Raw genomic sequence first — 23,077 nt, 5'->3', positions numbered from 1 at the left:
AGGATAACTCCATGTCTTAATCTGATCATGGCTTACTCTGAGTATAATCTTATTCAGTAAATTCAGTAAATGTTCATCACATGGCAGTTACTTATTTAGACTTTAGTCTTAAACGGGTTAAAAAAGGTTTTATTGCAAAATATAGTATTTTGTTGAGAATTTTATATTTTTCACATGAACAGCAGCATTTATCAAATGAAAACAAAGAAGTAGAAAAAAATGAAATAATTAGAAACTTATAATTATCGTTGCCTGAAAATCATACCTTTTTTTTTTTGCCTGAGTAAATAGAAATCTGCCTCTGGGCAGTAAAAGTGTTTTATTAGTCTTCAGTTTTCATTCATTCCCAATTTCAGGATAAATGACAGACATTCAATCGAGTTAAAATTCTCTTTCTGTTCATTTTCTAATTAAATGGCTGTGCTGATTTCCCAATTTCCTCTTTCAAAAGAGTACGTCTGTAGTGAATTAGATCCTAAAGTTCATTCCAGCAGCTCACAACTGAGACGTTCCCTGTGGAACTTAAAGTCAATCTTCAGCCTGTTAGAGACTGCAGGGATTTCCTCTTCTGTTTCCCAGGAAACGGGAGCATATCCCTACATTATCAGTGTGCGTGTGCGTGTGTGTGTGTGTGTGTGTGTGTGTGTGTGTGTGTGTGTGTGTGTGTGTGTGTGTGTGTGTGTGTGTGGGAGGGTGCACTGGAAATGAACTTGAGAACGTTCCATGCAGAGTCTGATAACTGATCATGTCCCACTTTGTCACCCAAAGTGAATTTAGTGGGTGTGAGCGCAGTAGAAAAAGCTGATTTTGCACTTTACTTATCTTCTATTGAAAAAGTCTCAGCAGAACCCTATTAAAGTCAAGTTGTGGTCCGTCTTTATTATGTCCACATTTATCTTTAGTAGTTACTTCTGGAGGCTCTGAAATGCTTCTAGTTTTCACTGACTGTTTGGCCTCCTACAGATAAATGCAATTATTATCATGCACAGCGAAAATATTAATGTGATAAGAAAACATCTCGTAGTACAGTTAAAAATATAGATTACTGATACATAATAACAACAAAAAAAGAAAAGAAAACCTCCTCACTTGATATTTTAAGTGCCTCCATTAGTGGTGACATACTAAACTTACAAATATTGTTCTCTTAATGAAAAGGTTTACAAGCGATTAAAGTACTAGCTCTGTTTAATGAAAACCTATGTTATCAGAGTGCACAGTATGTTCAGTAGCTCAGGAGAGTGAAGGTCAGCAGTATTAACACTCATCATCATCACTAAGATATGTTGCGAAGAGAGTTAATGTAAAATGTCTCTTATGAATTCATTATTGATACAGAGTTAAATCTTTTGTCTTATCTGTTGTATGTTTTTGTTTCATTATGCACCTCTATAGTATATTATTTTCAGAAATGCAATTTTACTCATTATCTTTTTATATATATGCATATTATAGAAAGTATTGGACATAGTAGATGCACTCTATGAATGTGTGTGAATGGGTGTAGGTAACTTTATTGTAGAGAGCTTCTAAAGACTAAAGAAGTGTAACATAAATTACAAAAAAATTCCATTTCCATTCAAAATAGATGAAACATTACATTGACATTTTAATTATGATTTTGTCATGAGTTACTTTTCTGTATAATGATTCTTCTACCAACGCTAATATCAAACCAATCCATTTCAAACCATCCGTTACTGTCAACATTAAGCTCTGCTCTGATGACAGACATTGGCAGCTTCATTTATATTTTCTTGAGTCAACTATTATACTGACACTTTTCTCTATGAGAATAAATCCTACCTCCAGATAGAGCAGATCATGTTGCCCCAATATAGAGATTTGTGGGCCATGTTTTTTCAATCTCATGGATGCACATATCCTCATGAACACATGCTATTCATTAGGCTGAAATAAACAATTTAGTTTATGCAGCTCAGAGCATTTTATGAATCTTACTCAGAACACTCACAAGCTGTTTTCAGACATTAATAGTATTATATTAACTGGTGCTGCGATCATTAATTACATAATTTCCTTATTGTCATTATAAAGTCTTATAGAGCTTAAATATGATGGTTACACTAGCCTGGATGCCAGACGAATTTAGCCCCGCCCACAACAGATTTGGTCGGGCAGTTCGGTCTGGAGTCGCTCCATTGGGAAAAAATTATGGCCGGACCGGGCCAATCAGATTGCCAGGGCGGGCTTTATACGATGATTGACAGATGATCAACGGTAACGTAATCAACCACGTCATCACAGTGCCCTCGGGTTGAATTCGTTTTCAACAAACATGCCTGCCGCTGGCGAGCTGAGATGTGTAGATGCTGCCATTGAGTCTGTTTTAGAAGATATCGACAGCGCATTCATTTTGAAAGAGGAACACAGAACGTGGAGGCGACGCCAGAGCACCGCGCTAATCCCTATCGCCCCGGCGCTTGGCTGTTCACACCGGACACTGAAGCGACGCTGAACCGCCGGGCAGCGCTAATAATATCACCCGTTGATCCAGTAGATCGCTGCACGGCTTTGTGCCAGTCACACCGGAGGCTGAAGCACCACGCTGCGCCAAGGCTGCCTCGCGGTGCTTCAGCCTCCGGTGTGACCGGCACAAAGTTTCAACATGGGAGTGGATGGGAGCCAGCTGTTATTTAAGGCTTGGCACTGCGCTGAAGCGTCCGGTGTGAACCCGGCGTAAATAACTCACAATGTGTTGCTTAGCATACGTCACATACTACGTTGCTCTGATTGGTTGTAGGTCTATCCAATTGAGCATAGAGGAATTTTACTTCCTGGTCAGTTGAAACACGCCCCATCATTTTTTCCCAATGGAGCGACTCCAGACCGAACTGCCCGACCAAAATGTTGTGGGCGGGGCTAAGTTCGTCTGGCATCCAGGCTATGGTTACACTGTTCCTGCTCTCGCTCTCGCTCTCCCTTTCTCTCTCTCTCTCTCTATATATATATATATATATTTCTCCTGTCTCCCCCCTCCCTCTATCTCTTCTCTCTCTCTCTCCTTTCTTTCCCTCTTTCTCTTCTCTCCCCTCTTTTCCATCCATCTCTAACCATTTTTCCCTGCTCAGCCCAACCGGTCGAGGCAGATGGTCGCCCACATTGAGTCTGGCTCTGCTCAAGGTTTCTTTCTTATAATTCTTAAGTAGTCCAGGCAAAGTAACTCATTTTGGAGCCAAAAATCTAACTTATTGTAAAATATTTTTTTCAGCATAGATCTTTTCTATGAGGTGTCCGGAACAGTATACTAAAAGTTCTGAGAAATCCTAGTTGAGGAAATATGTTTAATTCTCATCAATGTCTGCCAATAAGGCCAGGCAACAATACACCCCAATGGGGCTATTTTTTTCATTTACTTCTATCAAAATGAAACTTTACACAATGAAAGTACCAATGAAAAATAAAAATGTTTGTATTACAAGTTTCTTTGAAAATGAATTTCAATATGCAAATTAACTATACACTAATTGAATATGCCCAAAATAAACTAGGCTTAATTGTTGACAGGTATTACCAAGCCAGGCAGTTTTCAGGTTAGAGGCCAGTCTAAAAGCAGCATTTCCATCACCCATTGGCAGTAGGATGATTGGATGAAGATTGGGCCGATGTATTTGAATTGTGTTTCTGGCTATGCAAATTAGGACATATTCGATAAGTGTGGAGCTCATGGGTCTGAACTTGAAAGTTTGTCTTCCACACAGCAAATTCTCTTGAGAATTCAAAAAGATGCTGGTGCCTCGGTCAAGCACTAAGGAATAGGGCTGCAACTAACGACTATTCTAATAGTCGATTAGTCATCGATTATTGAAACGATTAATCGACTAATCGGATTATGAATGACACAAATTCTCAATTGATCTTATTTAGCCAACAGCTTTTAAATTTAGCTTGAGGTTCTTAGACGCATGTGATGACTGAAAATAAAGACAATTAAGATCGATACTTCATGCAAAAAAAAGTATTTTAATAAACTTTGCTGCACATTAGTGTACTGTTGACACAAAAGCAAAGAAAGATATAGTTTTTGTCCATTTAAAACCAAGGATAGGCAAAGTGATAATTGCAACAAAAAAAATCTAATTTAAGTTTCCCTTTTTCTGTGAACAAAGAACAGGAAAAGTGCTGATACTAAAAATATATTAAATTTCAAAAATCCAATTTTCTTGTTAACAAAAAGGACAGGGAAAGTAGCATCAACAAACGAAACTACAGTCTTCTTTGGACTAAATAATTGTAATTAAAAAAGACGTTTGTCAGGCACTAGGATAACATTACGCTTTAAACTCGTAAAAAAAAAAGTTTAAACCATATTTTTGTGATGGATTCTAGAATCCCGCGCACAGGTAGATATTATGTAGCAAGCTAGCTAACAGGCTATTTTACCAAGGCGAGTCTGCATCGTTTACGTTACGATGTCAAACCTCCTCCTCCTCAAATGCGCGTGTCCGCCATCCCGCTCGTCCGGCCCGGCTGTACGCGGGTCCGACGAGCGGACCAGCATTAAGCGGGTCCGGTCCGCTCGTCCGGCCCGGCTGTAAGCGTTCCGACGAGCGGACCAGTGTACAACGGGTCCGCCGTACACATAATGCAGGTAGTTTTTTTTGGGCCATGTTGAGGGTGAAGTTCTCCCGAACTATGGACTTCCTGTTGCACGATGCTGTTGCAGCGCACGCCGCCATTGGCCAATGTGTTGTCACTACTGCACATGCGCGACTTTCAGAGATAGGAAGGAAGCGAGATGGCTCACTCCTCAGCGGTTTCCATCAGCACCTCCGATAAAACATAGTTTAGTTCATCGGCACGGCACGAACAACACGCGCTATGACCAACGACTCATCGACGAGTATATCCGTCGTCGACTGCTTTTGTCATCGAATTTTTTCGACGACGTCGACTAATCGTTGCACCCCTACTAAGGAAGCACAGCAGGACGTAATTGTCTCTGCAGAAGCCACAGTGTTTTAATGTACATTGAAGATATATACTAAGATAATACGAAGTTCTTGACTCAGTCATAATATATATTATTGCTTCTAGTGGAGTGTAGATCATGAACCTGCTGACAGGTCAACCGGTGTCTCTCAGTATTTTTAAAAGGTTGCATACAGAAAAAAAAAACTACATTTTACCATTAACCTTCAGGTGTAAAGAAAACAGGATTTAAGTTGAATCAAGAATAAAAAAAAAAATCTCACTAAGATGTTCTGATATGGCTGGTGTTCCTCTCCCAGCAGCCTGACCTTCAAACCTTCAAATATATCATCTCAAACCACCGCTTAAAGAAAGAGCCTATTCAAGAAAGATGCTGCAGCTTCAATCTGCTGCCCTGATCGACCTGTGTGAAGCCGCTGATTGAAGGCGTGTGTTAAAGCAGGGACTCTACACGGCCTCTGCACTCTGCTGTGGATGACGTGGTGATGATTATGGCTGGGGGGTCTTAAATGTTTCAAGTTCCATTCTTCATCCTGCCCCCCCGGAGATCAGTCTGTGCAGACAGCCGTCTTTCTTTCACAGAGATAAAAGTTAAACTCTGTGACATTTCTGTAATATTATTCACAGTTTTTACTACAGCACCACTTCAGCAAGGATGTGATGGAAACCTTTAATTTCCCAGGTCCATGATCTCTTGATAATTACCCCTGAGGGTAAATTGAGTAAATAGTAATTCATCATTCATTATTATTGCAAACTTTACTCTGTATTAATCAAGTGGAAGTATAGTCACTCTACATAGTTTGCTACACAAACTTTAGTGTAGATTCCTGAACTGCAATTTCCGTCTGTCAATTTCATCAACTAGTAGATGCACTGCACTGCATTGTGGTACAGACATACCCGTTACCCATCGGATGGATATTAGTGACTTGGTTAATTTTCCCTCTTGACACTTTTGAGCATCAATGCTTGTTATTGTGAGCATCATATCTTGCTGATGTTGGCATTTAGCACCGCTGTGTCAAAGTGCAGTCTCACAGAGTGGGCATGGTCAGAGACAACTAAGGCTCCAATTTATGTTCAACCTTAGATTTGTATAGAGACAGACGGAGCTTTCTGTTCAAATTCCATATTTGTGCCCATTTTAAGAAAGATACAGACAACACAGACAAAACAGGGCAGAATCAGCTGAAATTGGGGGGGGGGGGGGGGGGGGGGGACTAGCATAGGACCTGAATATTTAGTTTAATAAATAGTGGACATTTTGAAGGGAGACTTTGCGAGTTGATCAGAAACTACAGGCATCTATAGGATATTACTTCACCTGGTCACAGGAACAAAGAGTTGCTCTCTCTTAACATTATCACAACCTCATCCACCATTGCCATGTTTGTTGTGTGTTGACTCTGTGCTGCTCTGTTGTGGATGTGCTGATTAACAGCCGCACCAACACAAAGGACACATGGACGTATGTGGGCAGTGCCAGTTACATTGTTTGACATCTCTGGAATGTAAGGAAGCATAATTAGCCTTTAAGGCTCTATCTCACACTCAGCACATGCAGAGCAATTCATGTATGGATTGTGATCGTAGTGGCAGCTGATTGTGGATTGTGATCACAACTACATTGCTTAGATATACAATATGCTACTACTCACATATACTACCGTTATTGGCATTACCTCCATCATTGCAATTATAATTGCTGCTCCCATCATCTCTGTCAGACATTTTCTTGTGTATAAATACTTTAAACATTGATACGTATCTCAATTTGTATTAAACACTGTCTTTTCTAATGATTGTTGTGGCTCTCTCAGGCTTAATAAAAATGTTTGGTACTCTAGTTGAAGTTTAACGAAGGAGAATGTCACACCTTGTCCACCCATATGATTTGTGAATATGGGCTATACACTTGGAATTTAACTGATTGAATAATTGATGGGTAAAAATGTCTTTGCTAGTTTTAGAAACACAGTTTTACTTTTCCTGTCCAGTGCCCGCTTTGTTTTAAAGTTTCAGTGTGGAGAATTTAGTGACGTAAAGCTGAATACCCCTCACCTCCTCCTCCCCTTCCAAACATGAGAGAGAACCTGTGGTAGCCTTTAGTTTTCATAAAAAACTCATAGGCTACTACAAGAAACATGGCAGCCTCCATAGAGAGGACCCCCCTGTTGTAAATATAAAGTATTTCAATATAAAGGAACCATTCTAGGGTAGAAAAAAACAACAATTCTATAATTTAGATGAAACACACTCGTGAAAACATAGGATTATTTTATATAAAATCTTTGTCAATAGATCCCTTTCACCTATATTTTACACACTGGACCTTTAATAGCGAATCCCAGTGTCCATGTTGGCATGTGTTGGTCTTATTATGACGTGTGGAGAAGCACATTGGTGCTTTGATATCTTAAGGCACCAGAATCAAGACAGAAATACGCGCCTACATAGGACATGCACAATGTGCTTACACTCTGCTTGTTATACACACAGATGGTCTGCTCACGCACTTACACTTTGCATATGAGCAGATCCATTTCATCTGCAGAGACATGTTTTCTGTTACCACCTTTTGATAGTAATCAACAAAGGTGCAAATGTACCTGTCTTTTATTGGAAAACATCGCAATGATTAAATAAGAAACCAGGAACAACACTTCTGAAGTGTGAGCCTGACGCAATCACCCATTTCTCTGATGTTAAACAAGCAAGAGTGGATTTGGACATAAAATGCTCATGGTTCATAGACATTATACGACTATGAGCCAAGACCGTTAAGATAGAGCCCTACTAGTCTTGTCATCTGTTTCTGAAGGACATGTCTTAAAACTGCTGCCATGATAAGTAAATAACTGTATATTAGAGCAGCTCGACCATTGATGATAATATTTTACCTATGAAAGAAAAAGGCAAGGTACAATCAATCTTTCCTGAGGACGCTAGAAGATGGAGTGACCTGCAGCGTGTTTCAGTTTGAATTTTAAAATCTTTACTATATAAAAGTAAATTATATTATGAACACCTTCATCTGAGGGCTATTGTTTCTATGGAAACCACGGTTTGTGCTGCTCCCTAAATAACGTACATTTTCATCAAACTTTTCATAAAATTAAAATTCTCCTGCTGCTGCTTTACCTATGACTTAAACATTTCATCAGATACAGATTTCATTGGTCGTTTGTGTCAGGGAACTAGAGAAAGGTGATACATTGATAAGACTTTCCTTGAAGTGCCCTTATTAAGCTTTCAAGAGAAAACATATTGAATACCTCAAGCTATATAAAAGCTTTAAGTAATGTTGTAAAAATGTAAACTCCTGTGTGTGTAGACATACCTTCAGTATTTTTTTATTTTTTTTATCTTTATATCTCTTTGCTGCAGTTATATTAAACTCTCTAACTCCAGTTCTACCTTGTTAAAAAACCTCTGTGATGCTCTGCTGTTAAAACAATCGAGGTCACACCAACCAGACATGATTATTTTCAGCTGTGACACTCTTTCTCTTCCCCACGAGGCTTCCTGCGAGACTCAGCCAGCGAGCTGCTCCGTCTTTCTGGCCAAACGGAAAAATAAAAAACCTCTCCAGAGCCAATTAAGCTGGAATAACATTACATTCTGAGGGTTGGTTCTCCTGCAGCCGCTACTGTACTTGACGTCATCTCATGTTGTCAGAGGATCAAAGTTCATTTTAAAATCTGCACCAGTGCTTGCCAGAGGCATACGGCTGCATAACCAATATCACAAAGTTGATGTCTGTTTTAGAGGCAATCATTAATTCTGTTTTAACTGCCTCAGACTTTTCAACATTATAGTAAGTTTTAAACCGCTGTTTTTATTGATGTGTGTGTACTTTCTCATTATAGAGGTAAACAATTCAGTTGAAAAATTATGTTATATAATATTATAATATATTATATTATAATCTTTAGTTCTCGTTAAAGATATCTTTAATTCTCCTCAATTTAAGATAATAATCATAATACGAATTTGTCAGAATGGTGTTGAAGATATCATGAACTTTAATTATGAATAGTTAGAATAAAATAGTAGATATATCAATCTGAAATTATCATCATTATTAAGTCGCAAATTAAGTTGCTTTTTGAATAAACTGCTGCTCAGCAGCGACTCATTTTTTCTAGATGTAAAGTTTGGATTTCTGCCCCAAAACACTGGGAGAATTTTTCCTGGTGCTCTGAGTCCTTTAAATGCAGTTTGAATGTGTCAAGCTGTCATATATCTTTTACTTTAAAGGTACTGATTCTGGTGAACAACAGTTGATGTTTGAAAACAAATACACCCCCCTTCACTGCTTCTCCAGAATCTCCACCCCCAACATTGCCAAGGTGCACCACTGATCTAAACAGATAGGAATTAGCCGCCCAATTTTTTTTCCTTAGACAAAATACACTCTCTGTATTTACACAAAGGACATGTTCAAAAGACTAGAATCAGCCGCAACAGTGATTAGTGATCGTCTGTCTGAATACAGTCAGACACTGTTTGTGACTGGCTGCTGCACGTTCAAAGGACGTTGTGTATTACTGTGTGGTCGCCAACTCCAGCAGTGGGATCTCTTTAACATTGAAATGGCTCACCGATGTTTAGCCGGCCCTCTCCCCTGCGTTACCTTCTTTGGGTTAGCTCTAGTCTGCTGTGATTTAGCACTAAGCAATTAGATTGCCTCTGTGAAATGATTGTTGGTCTTTTGAATTGTTTTCGGGTTGTCCTCTCCCACCCCTCTGTAGGAGAGGGCAGAGGAACGATCACAACATCTTGTTTGAGATGCATGATTTTTTTTCTTGTACTCTCAGACTCCTTTAGAAATAGTTTGAATGTCTAGAGCTGCCTGCCATGTGTTTCTGATATTAACCAGTAGGCTTCTGTGTGGCTGCTCTACTAAGATCAAATTGATAAAGGGGCACTGAGGTTGTCATCCTCTCCGTAGTTTCTCTATCTTGGATTGTTGATCCAACTGACGAAATTCATTCAGTTTGACTCGATGAACCTACTGAGTTTTGGTAGTTGCAAACTTCCATTTTACCCTCATTGAGGCCACTGTTCTTCAGGGAACACTGACGCTTTAGAAATGTTTCTATAGCCCTGCTCTGATCTATGCAGCTCTATAATATTATTGCAGAGTTCCACATATATTTCTCTTAATTATTCCTGCTCTCACACATTTTCAATCAAGTTAATGGCCTTCAACTCACCTCTTTCTCCTCATCTTTCTCATCCTCATCTTCCTCATCATCTGCCTGTATGTCTGACATGACAGAATGAAGCAGATTGAAAAGACATATCTTCGGGAAGAAGAAGTAAACTGAACCCAAAGTCGATTCCTTTCGGCATCTTTTCAAGGAAAATAAATCATTAGTTTGTGGTTAAACTGATTCATGCAGTATGAAGGAATCCCATTGGTACTCCCCTTGGTGAGATGTAGGTGATAATCTGATTTAGAATTTAGTCTCTGGCAGCATCAATAAACCCCCTGACCTTTGTTTCAGAGACTGCAGATGAAAGTTTAATGATATCTGTGGTGAAACGTCACAGCAGCAAGGCGAAGTTGAAAACAAGACAAACAGTGAAGTTCATTCAAACAGAGACACAAAGAGAAAATAATGCCACCGTCAAAGAATAAACTGGAGTGAAGATGGGATGTGGTCCTTAACAGACAGAAGCAGATGTGTTAACGTGTTTACTGCCAGATGTTTACATTGCTGAACAGACATACAAGCAGGAGAGATGGTATGAAGGACGACTGTCTACAGTAGAGAGGAAACAGTTGGAACATTATGTATTAAGATTACAGTAAATATAATTATCTTGGATATCAAAATTATTTGGGTATTGTTACAATGTGCTAGTAATGTTTAAAAATTACCGATATTTTTTTGTTTACACATCAATAAAGAGTGTTTCATTATTAATCGAAAGTTGACAACTTGTTACTCTAAGTGCAGAAGTTGACCCAAATGTAAGGGGACAGAATATCATCATTTGTAAGCTGAGGCCAGAGATTACTAACAGATCTCCTGGTTTATTCATATATATATGTATATATACAGTGGTGGCCAAAATTATTAGAACACCTTAAGGATCTGACTAAATTGACCCTTTTTTTGCCTCAAAAACATGATTTAATTTCATAATGTTCATGAAACATGCAGATGGTTGCTCTGAGCACAAACAAATACCAGATGAAATGAGTCCTACTGTTTTTGCTGTTTTATATCCATATACATATACTGCAACAATGAAGTTAAAACAATGTGTTGCATCATAACTTGCAGGAAGAACTTCTGTCTGCAAGAGTTTGTGTTTGTGTGTGGGTGACTGAGTGTCTGCTCGTCTCTGTCGCTCTTCACCTGCTGACGATCACATTTATTTAGTTATTAATTAAATGTCACATCATTAAATCCCGATCGTTCCGGTCACTTTAACGCTGTTGTCCTGGCTGTGAGAGTCATGTCTCGTGTTGTGTGAGGTGAACTGCATGCACGCAAAATGTTGGACTTGTTTGAATATGTGTCTCAAACTCCTTGAGTAAATCAAACAAACTAAGTAAACTTCACACTAGCACTTAACAAACCAACGCATGCTTCACCAGCACCCCTGTGTGTGGGACACTGTTGATCACTGTGGTTGATGATGGACAGTTTTTATTTAACATGGTAATACTAACGGTCGGGACTTGTACTGTGGTTAATCTTGAAACCAGTAACCATTTCATCCCTATTCGGTAGAAATATGAAACAAAGTTTGTTGTGTGTAGCAGGAATCATGTATTTTATTCACTGGATATTTTCAGCATCGCTAGCTGTGATCTAGGGGATTTAAATCAGACTAAATTATTTCAACTCTAATATTGATTTCCATGAACACACAAGAGGTCCCCAACAATTATGATATAATAATTTATAAATGGATTTTAATTCAGACCTTCATGCTCTTTACAGGATGAACTTAATACATTTTGTGATGATCCACTTCAACATGATCGCCAAAGGACCCAGTTGGTCCTCAACTTTTGTCCGTTATATAATTTGGTGTTCTTTATACAACCTTTACAGTCTATGGGTCTGATTCCACATTAAAGGGATAGTTCACCCAAAATTGAAAATTCCCTCATTATCTACTCACCACCATGAGGATGGGGTCGGTGAAGTGTTTGAGTCCACAAAACACTTTTGCAATCTCAAGGGTAAACAGCGTTGCAGCAAAATGCATATACAATTGAAGTTAATGGGTCTCCTTCTTCAGACGTAAAAAAAAACTGGAAAAAATACATAAACTGCCTCCATAGTGCTTGTCTCATGTTTTCTAAGTGTCCGTAAGCCCTGACATTCATATATCATAAACTTTACACACTCTCGCCCAAGTGCATGCGTGGAGAGCGCGTTTGCATCGCTATGTGCACTACTAGAGATGAGCCGGATACTCGGCTGAAACGAGTATCCGGTACGGATAAAGCACTTTTGCCGAGCACGAGTATTACACGAGTAATACGAGTCAATATCTGTGCTCGGACTGAATGAAAATCCTCACACAGCGTCACAGCGCTCCTCCCCTTCACACACCGCTCTGCTCACTCACTCACAGAACAGCTCTCTGTCTCTCAGTCACTCAGGTTCGCGGGTCTTTTCCGTTAACGTTTAGGGTTTCTTCAGCTTGAAGTTTGTTTTTATTTCAGTTTGTACTTACTTATTAACCAGTAGAGTTCTGTTAAACGTGGGTTCGTTCAGACGTGGTGCTGGTAGAAAGCGACTCGCGTTGCGTCTCTGCCTGTCGGAGTTTTTTTTTTTTTTTTTTTTTTTAAACAGTTTTTTTTTTTAACTTCACGGATTGAGTGTCTGACTACTCTCTAGCGTCTGGCTACTCTCTCTCTCTCTATCTCTCTCTCTCTCCCTCTCTCTGCCGGTCGTTGGAGTTTTTTTTTTTTTTTTAAACCGTCAGTTGGCTCTAACCAGTTTTATTTTACTTCACGCACTGAGTGTCTGACACTTTCTCGGTAGTAGTGGTATAAAAAATATTACAAATTAAGCTACACACACACATTATATATTATATATATTATATTATATTATATTACATTTCACTTCATAATTGCAACAGCATGTGTTGTATTCATTGTTGCAAAACTTTTTCTGTAAATAGTTCGTTTGCTATTGTGATCAAAATCATTGATCTGAAGCTCAATGCTGATGCTGTCCTGTAATAGTTTTCTAATCAGCAATAAATATAACAATTTCTGATCAACCCCTATCAATTGCATGCTTTCAAGACAACCCGGCCTACTTCCGGGTTAAATCACACCCACTTCCGGGTTAGGCCCCGCCCACTCCGAGTACGGATACGGATACAGATAATTCATATGGTTAACAGATACAGATACAGATAATGCTGTACTCGCTCATCCCTATGCACTACCTTCACTACTTCCGGTGGTGGACTTTAAGGGTTAAAACACAGAGTAAACTACGCCGTTTCAAGTTAAATATGAATGTTGGGGCTTGAGGACACTTGGATGACACCACAAGGCTGAAACATCCTGCAGGTTCTGAGTTTGATCCTGGCCCATGGTGTCGAGAGGTTTACCATCCCACTCTTTCTTTCTGTTCCTCTCTCAGGTGGGGTCTGCATCGCCCAGTCTCTGAAGATTCCTCGGGAGCCGAGACCCGGCGAGTTCGACAAGATCGTCCTGCGTTTGATGGAGACACCCAACGCCCGTGCTGTCATTATGTTTGCCAATGAGGACGACATCCGGTATGAACACATGAAAATTACCAAAGAAAATCCATCGAAATTCATTATTTGTGGGGTAGAATTAGCTGATTCTGAATATGTCCCTTTACTTTTCAGCCCTCATTTGTTGTCAAAAGCTTTGGGTAAAATGAGGGATGGATAGAAATTCTGTCATTTCACTCATTCTGACGGTCTCTGGAGACTTTTCCTAAGGTCACTAGGTTCCTAAGATTTTCAATTTCTTATCCATTTTCACTAAAATAAAAAAAATCTGATTTTGTTTAACCTAAAAAAGCAGATCAGATCAATGCATATTTTCACCTGCATTTTAGGTTCTATGACCCTATTAGTAAGAATTAATTTACGTTAACCCATTACCAAGCCCGGGTCTCTCTTTTATATCCTGGTTTTGATTTTATGATCAAATGTATTTGTCAAGTAAGAAACAAGAATTTGTCACCTCAGTCTGATTATATTAACTTCCTTGTGTCGATTCTTTTATTTCACTTTGCTCAATATGATACATTTTATGATCTTTTTAAGAGTAAAACACTGAATAATTAGTTGATGTATTCTGAGGGACAACTGCTGGGAAGCAAGTGCATCTAAAATGACACACATACACACGCACACACACAAACACACACACACACACACACACACACACACACGCACACACAGAGTCGATGAGTGTAGCAGCTGATGATAATCTGTAGCTTTCATCACACGGAGACCTCACAGCGGCAAGAGGAGAGAGATGAGCCCTAAAGGACCAGACTGATTATCGCTCATGTCTCTAAAAAGAATAGGCACTATATGAAAAACACAGTGGATGTGATTGACAGTTGTGGTTCTGAGTCTGACCCAACAAAAACACACATCCACGTCCGCCTCAGGAAGAACTGATATAACTTTGATGATAAAGGATAAAAAGCCCTGCGTTCATAACTTAAGTGATGTACAAAGTTTTTAGCTTCAGAACTTGTAATCGTAATGTTGAAAGTAAAAGATTGTGTTGACAGTCTTACAAAAACTGCTCCTATGTTACACATGTAATGAAATATTTGCACAAAGCAAAAGAAACAAAATAATAATTCACTCAGCTTAAGTGAACGTAACTTGACTCAGAATAAAACTTAAACTTAAATTAACACAAGATGCACTTGGCCAACTGCAACCTTACCATCCTGCCAGCCATGCCTCATCATCACAATGGTTTTAAGTCATATGACAAGATGACAGGTTATTTATCATTGGAGAAAGTTTGATAACATTGCATCATTTGGAACACACCTAATTACAAAACCTACTACACCTCCCTCACACATTGTGGCTCCCAGCGACATCACTGCCAATGTCACCAAGGCTTTAAATACAGGAAGTACTTAGAACGTATTCCCTTTGTTTCTACAAAACAAGGTGGGAAAGGAAAGTACCAAAGAAATGGAGTAAAACTGAACTGAATAGGTTTTTATTTGATTATGATGCTATGGGAACTGTAACTTGAATGCGAAACAAACAAACCCAGGATAGTGTGTGTCTGGAAGCTGCAATTTAAAGGCGAATGAAAAAAGCATGGTCAAGTTAAAGTCTATGGGACACACACGGGGTGTTCTCACCTACTTTGACACAATCCTAATCAGCAATGTAGACTAAAGTATTTGATTCAAGGCTCAGTAGAGCACATACCTGTGGCTAGGCCCAACATGTGCTCTTAAATAAAATCAAGCTGCATCATCAGTTCCCTAAATGTGCCAGATTTTTTTTCCAATATCTATTAATTATTCCCTGAAGTGCAAGTGTCAAAATATGACAACAATCTAGTTTTTACATAATCTTGCTTACAAACCAACCAACAGACAAGTGTGAAAACAAAACCTCCTCTGCGCATGGTACATTTAGTTTTTGTTATAAAATGTAGTGTAAAACTAGAATAAAGTAGCACACAGTGGAAATGCTTAAGTACAGAGTAAATACCTCAACATTGTACTCAAGAACAGTATTTCAGTAAAAGTACTTTACAGTGCAATTGTGAAAGTGTGTAAATGAGCTCGGGAAGCATAAAGGATGCTAGATGGCTTTGGTTTTTGAGCAGTAGACAGATTCTCTTGTCTCTGACTTTCTTCCCCCCTATGACCCTGACAGGCGAGTCCTGGATGCGGCGAAACGCAACAACCTGACGGGCCACTTCCTGTGGGTGGGCTCTGACAGCTGGGGCTCAAAGATATCTCCAGTGGTCCAGCAGGAGCGGGTGGCGGAGGGCGCCATCACCATCCTCCCCAAGAGGGCGTCAGTGGATGGTGGGACAGGAAGAGGGACAGAACAGCCCCTCGTGTGACAAACCTGAGCACATGTCTGACATCGAGAAGCAGATCACAACCGTTTTTCTTTCTGTCTGCAGCGTTCGACCGCTACTTCAAGAGCCGCTCTCTCTCCAACAACCGAAGGAACGTCTGGTTTGCCGAGTTCTGGGAGGAAAATTTCAGCTGCAAGCTGGGGATGCACGGCAAGAGACTAGGCAGCCCCAAGAAATGTACAGGTATGCATTGGGTTTCATCATCGAAGAGATCCCACAGAAACTAGTTTTGTTCTTTCTGTTTTATCTTCACTGTCCTTTCCTTTATTGCTTTCATTATTCCATCCTCCATCTCCTTTTCTGTTCCTTTTTCTTCTTTTGCCTTCTTCTTACCTTCTCAACAACTGTTATTTCTACCTTTATATATTTGTGTTTCCATCTCCCACTATTAATTTCCTTCTATACATCTTCCTCTTCCCCCCCACCATCTGTCATTCAATTACTACTTTTTTCCATACTAACTCCTCCTTTAGCTTAACTCCTCTCATCGACTTTTGCCTCCCTGCTTCCTTAACAACAGATTTTATTTCAAATTCCTTCCCTTCCTGACCTCATTCTTTCCTTCAATACCACTTCTGTATTTTTTTCTCCTATGTTCTTCACCTCCTTCCCTGCACTGCCTCGTCCTCCTTATCTTAACTCATCTTATCTTCTCCTTCCTGCTGTGGTCCAGCTGTGGGTAAAAAGAGACAGTCTCAGTTTCTCTGGCATTTAAAACTCTTTGATGCTGATTTGTGATTTCAGGCTACAAAATGAACCGACTTTACTTGACTGAGAGCATTTATCATTTCCTCCTCAGACACGCACACAAACAAACACCCCATTGCATTATACAAAATCACATCGTGGAGATCTCTGCACTCTCCCTGAAGTCAAAAGCCCCAAAACTACAAAACCCTGATTAGGTTAGGTCTTAGTGCCAGACTCTGTGAGAAGGCTCAGGGTGATGTCAGGCAGCAGCAACATGCTCAGTGTCTGCACTGCACACTGCTAAGTGCCACGATCCATAGGGACCTCTATGTTAAGGCTAAAGTTGTAATACTTTTAAGTTAAAAGCATGTTGATGGAACAATGTATAAATGTATCAATAAACTTGTTTGCTGCAGTTTTTGCTGTGATGTTCTGCTCAGCTACTATTTCATGTTTTACTACCACAACTCACAGATTTGTCTCGTGCCAGACAAACACAAGCCATCAGAAATACTAGGGACGTATACACTAAAAGGAAATGTTTTACAACAGGTCTGTGAAAATGTTGTCAAATATAAACCTGTCTGCCTTTACCCCATGATAATTCAGCTTTTTGATGACAATACAAAGTAGAATCACCATGAGAAGGCTGAGACATGCTGCCCTCTCTCTCCTCCCGTTTCTCCAAAGTTGTCTTTCTGTCATTCTTTGGTTAGAGGCCTTCAGCTTTACACCACTTTTCAAGATGCCCTGTGGGATGCAATAGTTCACTTTATGAGCACGCTGTGGCTCAGGAGCGGATCTCCAATAAGCAGAACGACAGAGGTTCCCTGTCCCCTCTACTCTTCTGACGGCTGTCATATTTATATATATGAAATATAAACCCTACATCCTGGGTTTTGCAGTATTTCTCAGGTGGATAAAATAATTACAGGTTAATAATTTGATATGATGGTCAAACAGTATAGACTGGATGGAGATTTCTGAGATTAGTCTGAATGGCAGAAGTGGGTGAACCATAATACTGATGAAATTTGAGAGCTATGCTGTCAGGTGCAATAATGGTGACTTCAGTCTGGTACTATACTGTGGATGAAAATAATAATGCAGAATAAAATTGCAATAATGCTTCTGAGAACTGTAGATATTAAATTGGAAAAACACTCCAAGTACCCTGGATTCTAGGAAGAGCTGGAAAACAGGCTCGGAAGAGAGACGCGACACAATATGTCACCGATGGAGAAGGCAATGGATGGAAGTACCTGAAATATTTATCGAGTACAATATAAGCAGCAGTACTTCTGTGTAATTTGTAAACTCTGAATAGAATTACTCTACTGAAACTTGACAGACATCTAACTAGACACTTAATATTAAGGCCTTTAAACCAGAATGGTTGGGAATGACTCATTTAATATTAAATGCTATGTTTTATTTTATAAGTTCAACACATCTCTTAATACAGTAAGTGTCGGGTAAAAAATCAAATCCAGTTATTCTGTCTAAAATCAAAGTAGAAGTTTAAAGTATAGAGCAGAAATATTGCTCTTCACTGCCGAGCAGCTTTTTATACATTGTTTTTTATTCCTCTCAGCTGGATGTTATTACATGTCTGAAAATGGATCCTGATCACCTCTGTTTAATAGGATTAAAATCAAGAGAACCTGAGGGAACATTTGTATTTATATTGTATTGTATCACAGTTGTCCAGAATCCTCCCCATGTTGCCAGGCTGAATGTTTCTTTGACCTGCTCCAGCACTTCTATTCATGAGCCTGATTTCTGACCGGCTCTGATGGACACTTAACACGTTGGAAAATCATTCTGGGGCCCGAGCTCTCGACCCCACAACACAAAGCACCTGACAGCCCATGAGTTTATCCAGTATTCATTCAATCATGTTGAGTGTAGCAATGAATATATTAGTGTTTTTAATCACCGTAAAATACAGGAGATAATTCGTCAGTGTCAAGTGAGAGCAGTGAGTAGGCGGTGCATCGAAGCAAAGTCTTCACATCTGTAGTCCAACTGAGTGTCACATAAAAAAACAGAACCTAGCTCAACTTTTGTGAGCTCGAAATGAAGCGTCATCCAGTGTCGCGTAGGAAATCCACAATGTCACACTGCAATGTTTTTGCAGTGGCCCAGATCAAACCAAATACTGTGTCTAAAGAGGTGCTAAACGTGATCAGTTGGTTACAATCTGCAGACTAACCACCAGATGTCACTAAATCCTACACACGGAAACTGTACCAAAAACGTACAAAAACGAATGTATGTAAGTTACAAAGAGTTAACTTACTATGAAAAATGGCTGACAATTATAATTTGTCATGATGTCATGTCTTGTTTATACATTTTTTGTTTACTACTGCTGTGTTTAAAAAGAACACCCATTATCTCCTTTGTTTTGATTCACTGTTATGTGGGTAAACCTGAGCCTATTAAGGGTTAAGGGGAGGAAAAATAAGCCAAGGCCTCAGGCTACACGGTATACTACAGTGCATTCATTTATGATGCACTGCTATGTTATTACTTTGTGTTATTACTGTATTATTTTCAGTCAACAGAGCGGAAAATCTGTTGCCTGAAAATACTAAATTGATTCCCAGTCATATATGATGGAGATCAGATTTTTCACCATAGCAACTTTACAGAATGCCTTTCAAATAACAGCCCCGACTGTATGCTCATCGTTTGCATCTATGGTGTATAAAGAAAAATATGTTGACATTTTCCCGCAAATAGTTTGATGACCTGATTATCTTTGTAGTTTCCTCCATTTTCCTTCAATAAAGGCAACAACGGACTTGTTGATAAGACAGTCTCACAGCTTAGATGCTTATCATATTATGGCTGACCATCAAAATCTTTGGTAAGAAAATGAATGGGATGTTGCTTCTTCAACCATGATGTTAAGCTTTAAACAGAGTGAACGTTTAAGTGATTCCTATTTCAAAGCATGTGTTTGAAGTTGGAATCAAAACTGATAGCAGCACACATGCTTAGGGTGCATTCAGGATGAGAAAGTTACACAAATCAAGATTATACAACTTTGAAAATAACAATGTTTCATCCTCCAGCGAATGGAACATTTTTGGTGTAGACAAACAGATGAGCCCTTGAGAAAGGTTAAGTGCTAACCTTTGGGTTAATATCACGATTCAACTTAAACAAGAATTGACAATACTTGATTAGGGAATGTAAGAAAAAATGTCAGCTAGTCTGATTCTTGTTGATTCTATATGTAAGTGATCTTTTTAAATGTTGCAATGGTTTCAGGCTTCAGTTGATAGAAGATGTAAAAGCTGAAGTAAAGTCTTCCTCGGCTCTCTGATCACGTCCGGCCTTCATCTGCTGAGTCTCCCAGTGCTGACTGCACAGTCCCTCTGCCAGCATGTTGTAATCCTGCCTGATTCAGGAGGACTTTCTCTGTAGAACAGAGGGCCACCGAGGTCCAAATCCTTTACAAACATGTCCGACACGCGAAATGGGATTTGTGCAAGGTGTTGGGTTGATGTGGGCGAGTGTCAGCCTCCCGCCAGCAGCAGACAGAAGTGAAACAGCAGAACAACAGTGTCAGCGCTCCGAGGAATAGCTGCCATGTCCCAGCTGCTGCTCTGATAACGCTGCAAGTCTTTACCTGAGCTCAGTGGACAGCTTTGATCAGTCTGCTGCTGTCAGGACGCAACTCTCAAATGATTGTGTTAGTGAATCCAGATTGAGATTTGGAGCTGCAGCAGAGTCATCACACTAAGTGACAAACAACTTAGTCAGCAGGTCGGCTTTCCCCACTCCGCATGAGTGTTTGCGTGTGTTTGCAGATTTTTTTTCAGAGTTGAACTGTGAGCTCGGAGTGCTGACAGGCTGCAGGTGTGTATCTGAAAGTGTGTCTGCGTTATGATTTGTGTTGTAAACGATCTCACATTGCTGCTGTAATGGGTGAGGTTCTGTTAAATTTATTTTGCATGTGTCACAATTGTTTTCATTCAAGTGTGTGTATGTGTGTTATATCTCACCTGGCCAGAGCGCAGAACACGTACAAATAACCTCAGAAATATGTAAAAGGACCATGCAGGAACTTTTCAAGGGACTTTGGGGGCTGTACACAAAAGGGACCTGAATAATTGATGTTTGTAGGGTTTTGAGTAGTAGCCTAAACTGAGGATGTGAAAATCTGCAGGTTTTTTCCTCTCTTTCATGTTGAAAGCATTACTTCCTCATTTAATGTGCAGATTCTGAAATTCCTGATCCTGCCTCCTCTCTCTAAAAGACCCCGCCCGTAGTCAACGTTTTTATCTAGCATTCTATTGTCTGAGGAATTTGAACAGGATTATGTCAAACAAATCCAAAAGTGAGAGCAGGAGTCGGAGAGCAGAGGTTTGACGAGCAAAGAGACCCAATCTGAAAGCAATGAAAAGAAACTCTGACATTTTTTTTTTCTGCAGACAAACAGATTTGATCTGGAACTAAGCAAATTTGAGAGATGGAAAAAATTACTAGGTGAAAAGAAAATGAGTGCTCTCAAAGTGAAGACTTTTCTGTCTCAGTTTGAACATATTGGTTAGAGCAATTAAAACCTTCATTGTCGCTCAAAATCAGCAGCTTAATGACCCTTGTGGACGTCTTGCTTAACTTCAAATGACAGAAATAAAAAAACACAGCATCGCCTGATCAAAGCAATCTGCAGTTTCAGTAAACTGATCCTGTTCACAGCCAATCAGATGGATTTCTGTCTGACAGAGCTCAGACTCCTCACTCCTTCAAGTTGAGAGATGCACCTCCATCAATGTGTGGTCATTTAGACTCGTCCATGAAACACAGTCACACGTTTCTGTTTTCTGCTGCAGCAGGAACCAAGTGGACCATTTTCAACCCTCCTAATGATCCATCTTTTCACTTTCCCGTACATGTAAGAGAGAGATGCTAGTGGAGCCAAGTCTTAAACCTCAGTGTGTAGTGTGTCAACAACGATCCAAACGTGGAGCGGGAATCTGCAGGAGTTGACAGAGGTTAGAGAACGCTGAGCTGGATCCCTCCAGAGAAGACCAGAAAGGCACGCTCATTAATTATATCTAATAAGGATAATTAAATATCGATGTAACATGGTGGCCTGAGGTCTGAGGGTGACTTTCCATCGCTCACCGCTCGTGGATGAAGTCACCACACCGCATTGCTTACAGACGCTGCCTTGTAGCACATACTTTTCTGACAGATTAAGTGTGTTGCTTTTGTGATTTCAAAATTGTAATTACAAAAACTCCCCGCCATTAACGCCCCTGTAAACCCCACCTCCCCATACCCTAACAGTAATACTTTGGAAGATTTTAAAGGCTTGCAAGAGAAACAGTGGAACTCAAGAGTTCAGAGAAAATTCAACTGCAAATGCAAATCAGCTGCATCAGTCCAGATTCTGAGATTCTTTTTAGCAGTCAAGCCCTTCTTCCTCTCTGAAGGTGGATGTCAACTGTGACCTCTGCAGCCCCCGGTCGATGGATTCCCTGTCAGCCGCTCACCGACTGTGATCTATAACTAGCGTTCTGTTTGTTTGGGTGCGAGCAGCAGCTGCTGACAGAGGCGTGTTTGGACAATGCAGACAGCTCGTTGCAACCACTCACTACAGAAGTTACACTCACAAAACTCTGTTCATTGACGTGGTGTTAAGAAAGCACATCGCCACGATACATTTTTTCACAATTTTATTTTTGAGATGTTTTGTAAGATCTGGAGAAAAATAAGCAGTTTTTGTAATTTAAAGGAGACATGTTATTCTTGTTTAGTGTTTCTTTCTTCTAAACAGTCTACATTAAAGGGAGCTCCTGAGTAGTCCCGCTGATGATTGTGCATCACCGTGATGTCACATTACATTGTTTTTAATTACGATTGTTGAACTATAAGAGACGTTTGGGATGTTTTATTTGAGTGAAACAAGCAGTAGTTTGTGTGTTTGTTTTTTTCATAGATAAAATGATAATATATGGTCTGGGAGTTTGAAGATTCATCAGACACCAAAATACTGTTCGGAAGTTTATGGCACTTCAACGTATTTGCTGGATGATCCTGTGTCTTTTTTAGAGCAGCCCCACAGCGATCTCTGAATTATCAGCTGTGAAATATTCAAAGTGAATCGAGACAATAACGTCTCTAAGGACGAGAGTGATAGAAACTGGGGGAAATGTTAATGAGGAGTTTTTTTATAATCAGGGAAAACCTTGTTTTTTCACCCTCCAATTGAAGACCCCAGTTTCACCAGAGGACATGAATATTTGATTCCGTTCTTCTGCTTCGTTGAGCAATGTGTTAAGAGCCTTTTTGTTTTCTCAC

At 39.7% G+C, this 23,077-nt stretch overlaps 1 protein-coding gene across 1 annotated transcript in view; it reads left to right on the top strand.

The window, feature by feature from the left end:
• grm8b (glutamate receptor, metabotropic 8b) overlaps positions 1 to 23,077 on the top strand; it is a 132,417-nt gene that overhangs the window by 67,367 nt on the left and 41,973 nt on the right. Inside the window, exons 4-6 of the mRNA XM_053427908.1 lie at positions 13,593 to 13,728; positions 15,853 to 16,007; positions 16,109 to 16,246. Of these exons, the coding sequence (XP_053283883.1) occupies positions 13,593 to 13,728; positions 15,853 to 16,007; positions 16,109 to 16,246 (429 nt within the window). The remainder of the gene's footprint in view (positions 1 to 13,592; positions 13,729 to 15,852; positions 16,008 to 16,108; positions 16,247 to 23,077) is intronic.

This window comes from Pleuronectes platessa, chromosome 7 (genome assembly GCF_947347685.1).
Source record: "Pleuronectes platessa chromosome 7, fPlePla1.1, whole genome shotgun sequence".
NCBI classification, from domain to species: Eukaryota; Metazoa; Chordata; class Actinopteri; order Pleuronectiformes; family Pleuronectidae; genus Pleuronectes; species Pleuronectes platessa.
The sequence above is the reverse complement of the archived record's forward strand: the minus strand, read 5'-3'. Positions and strand labels throughout refer to the sequence as shown.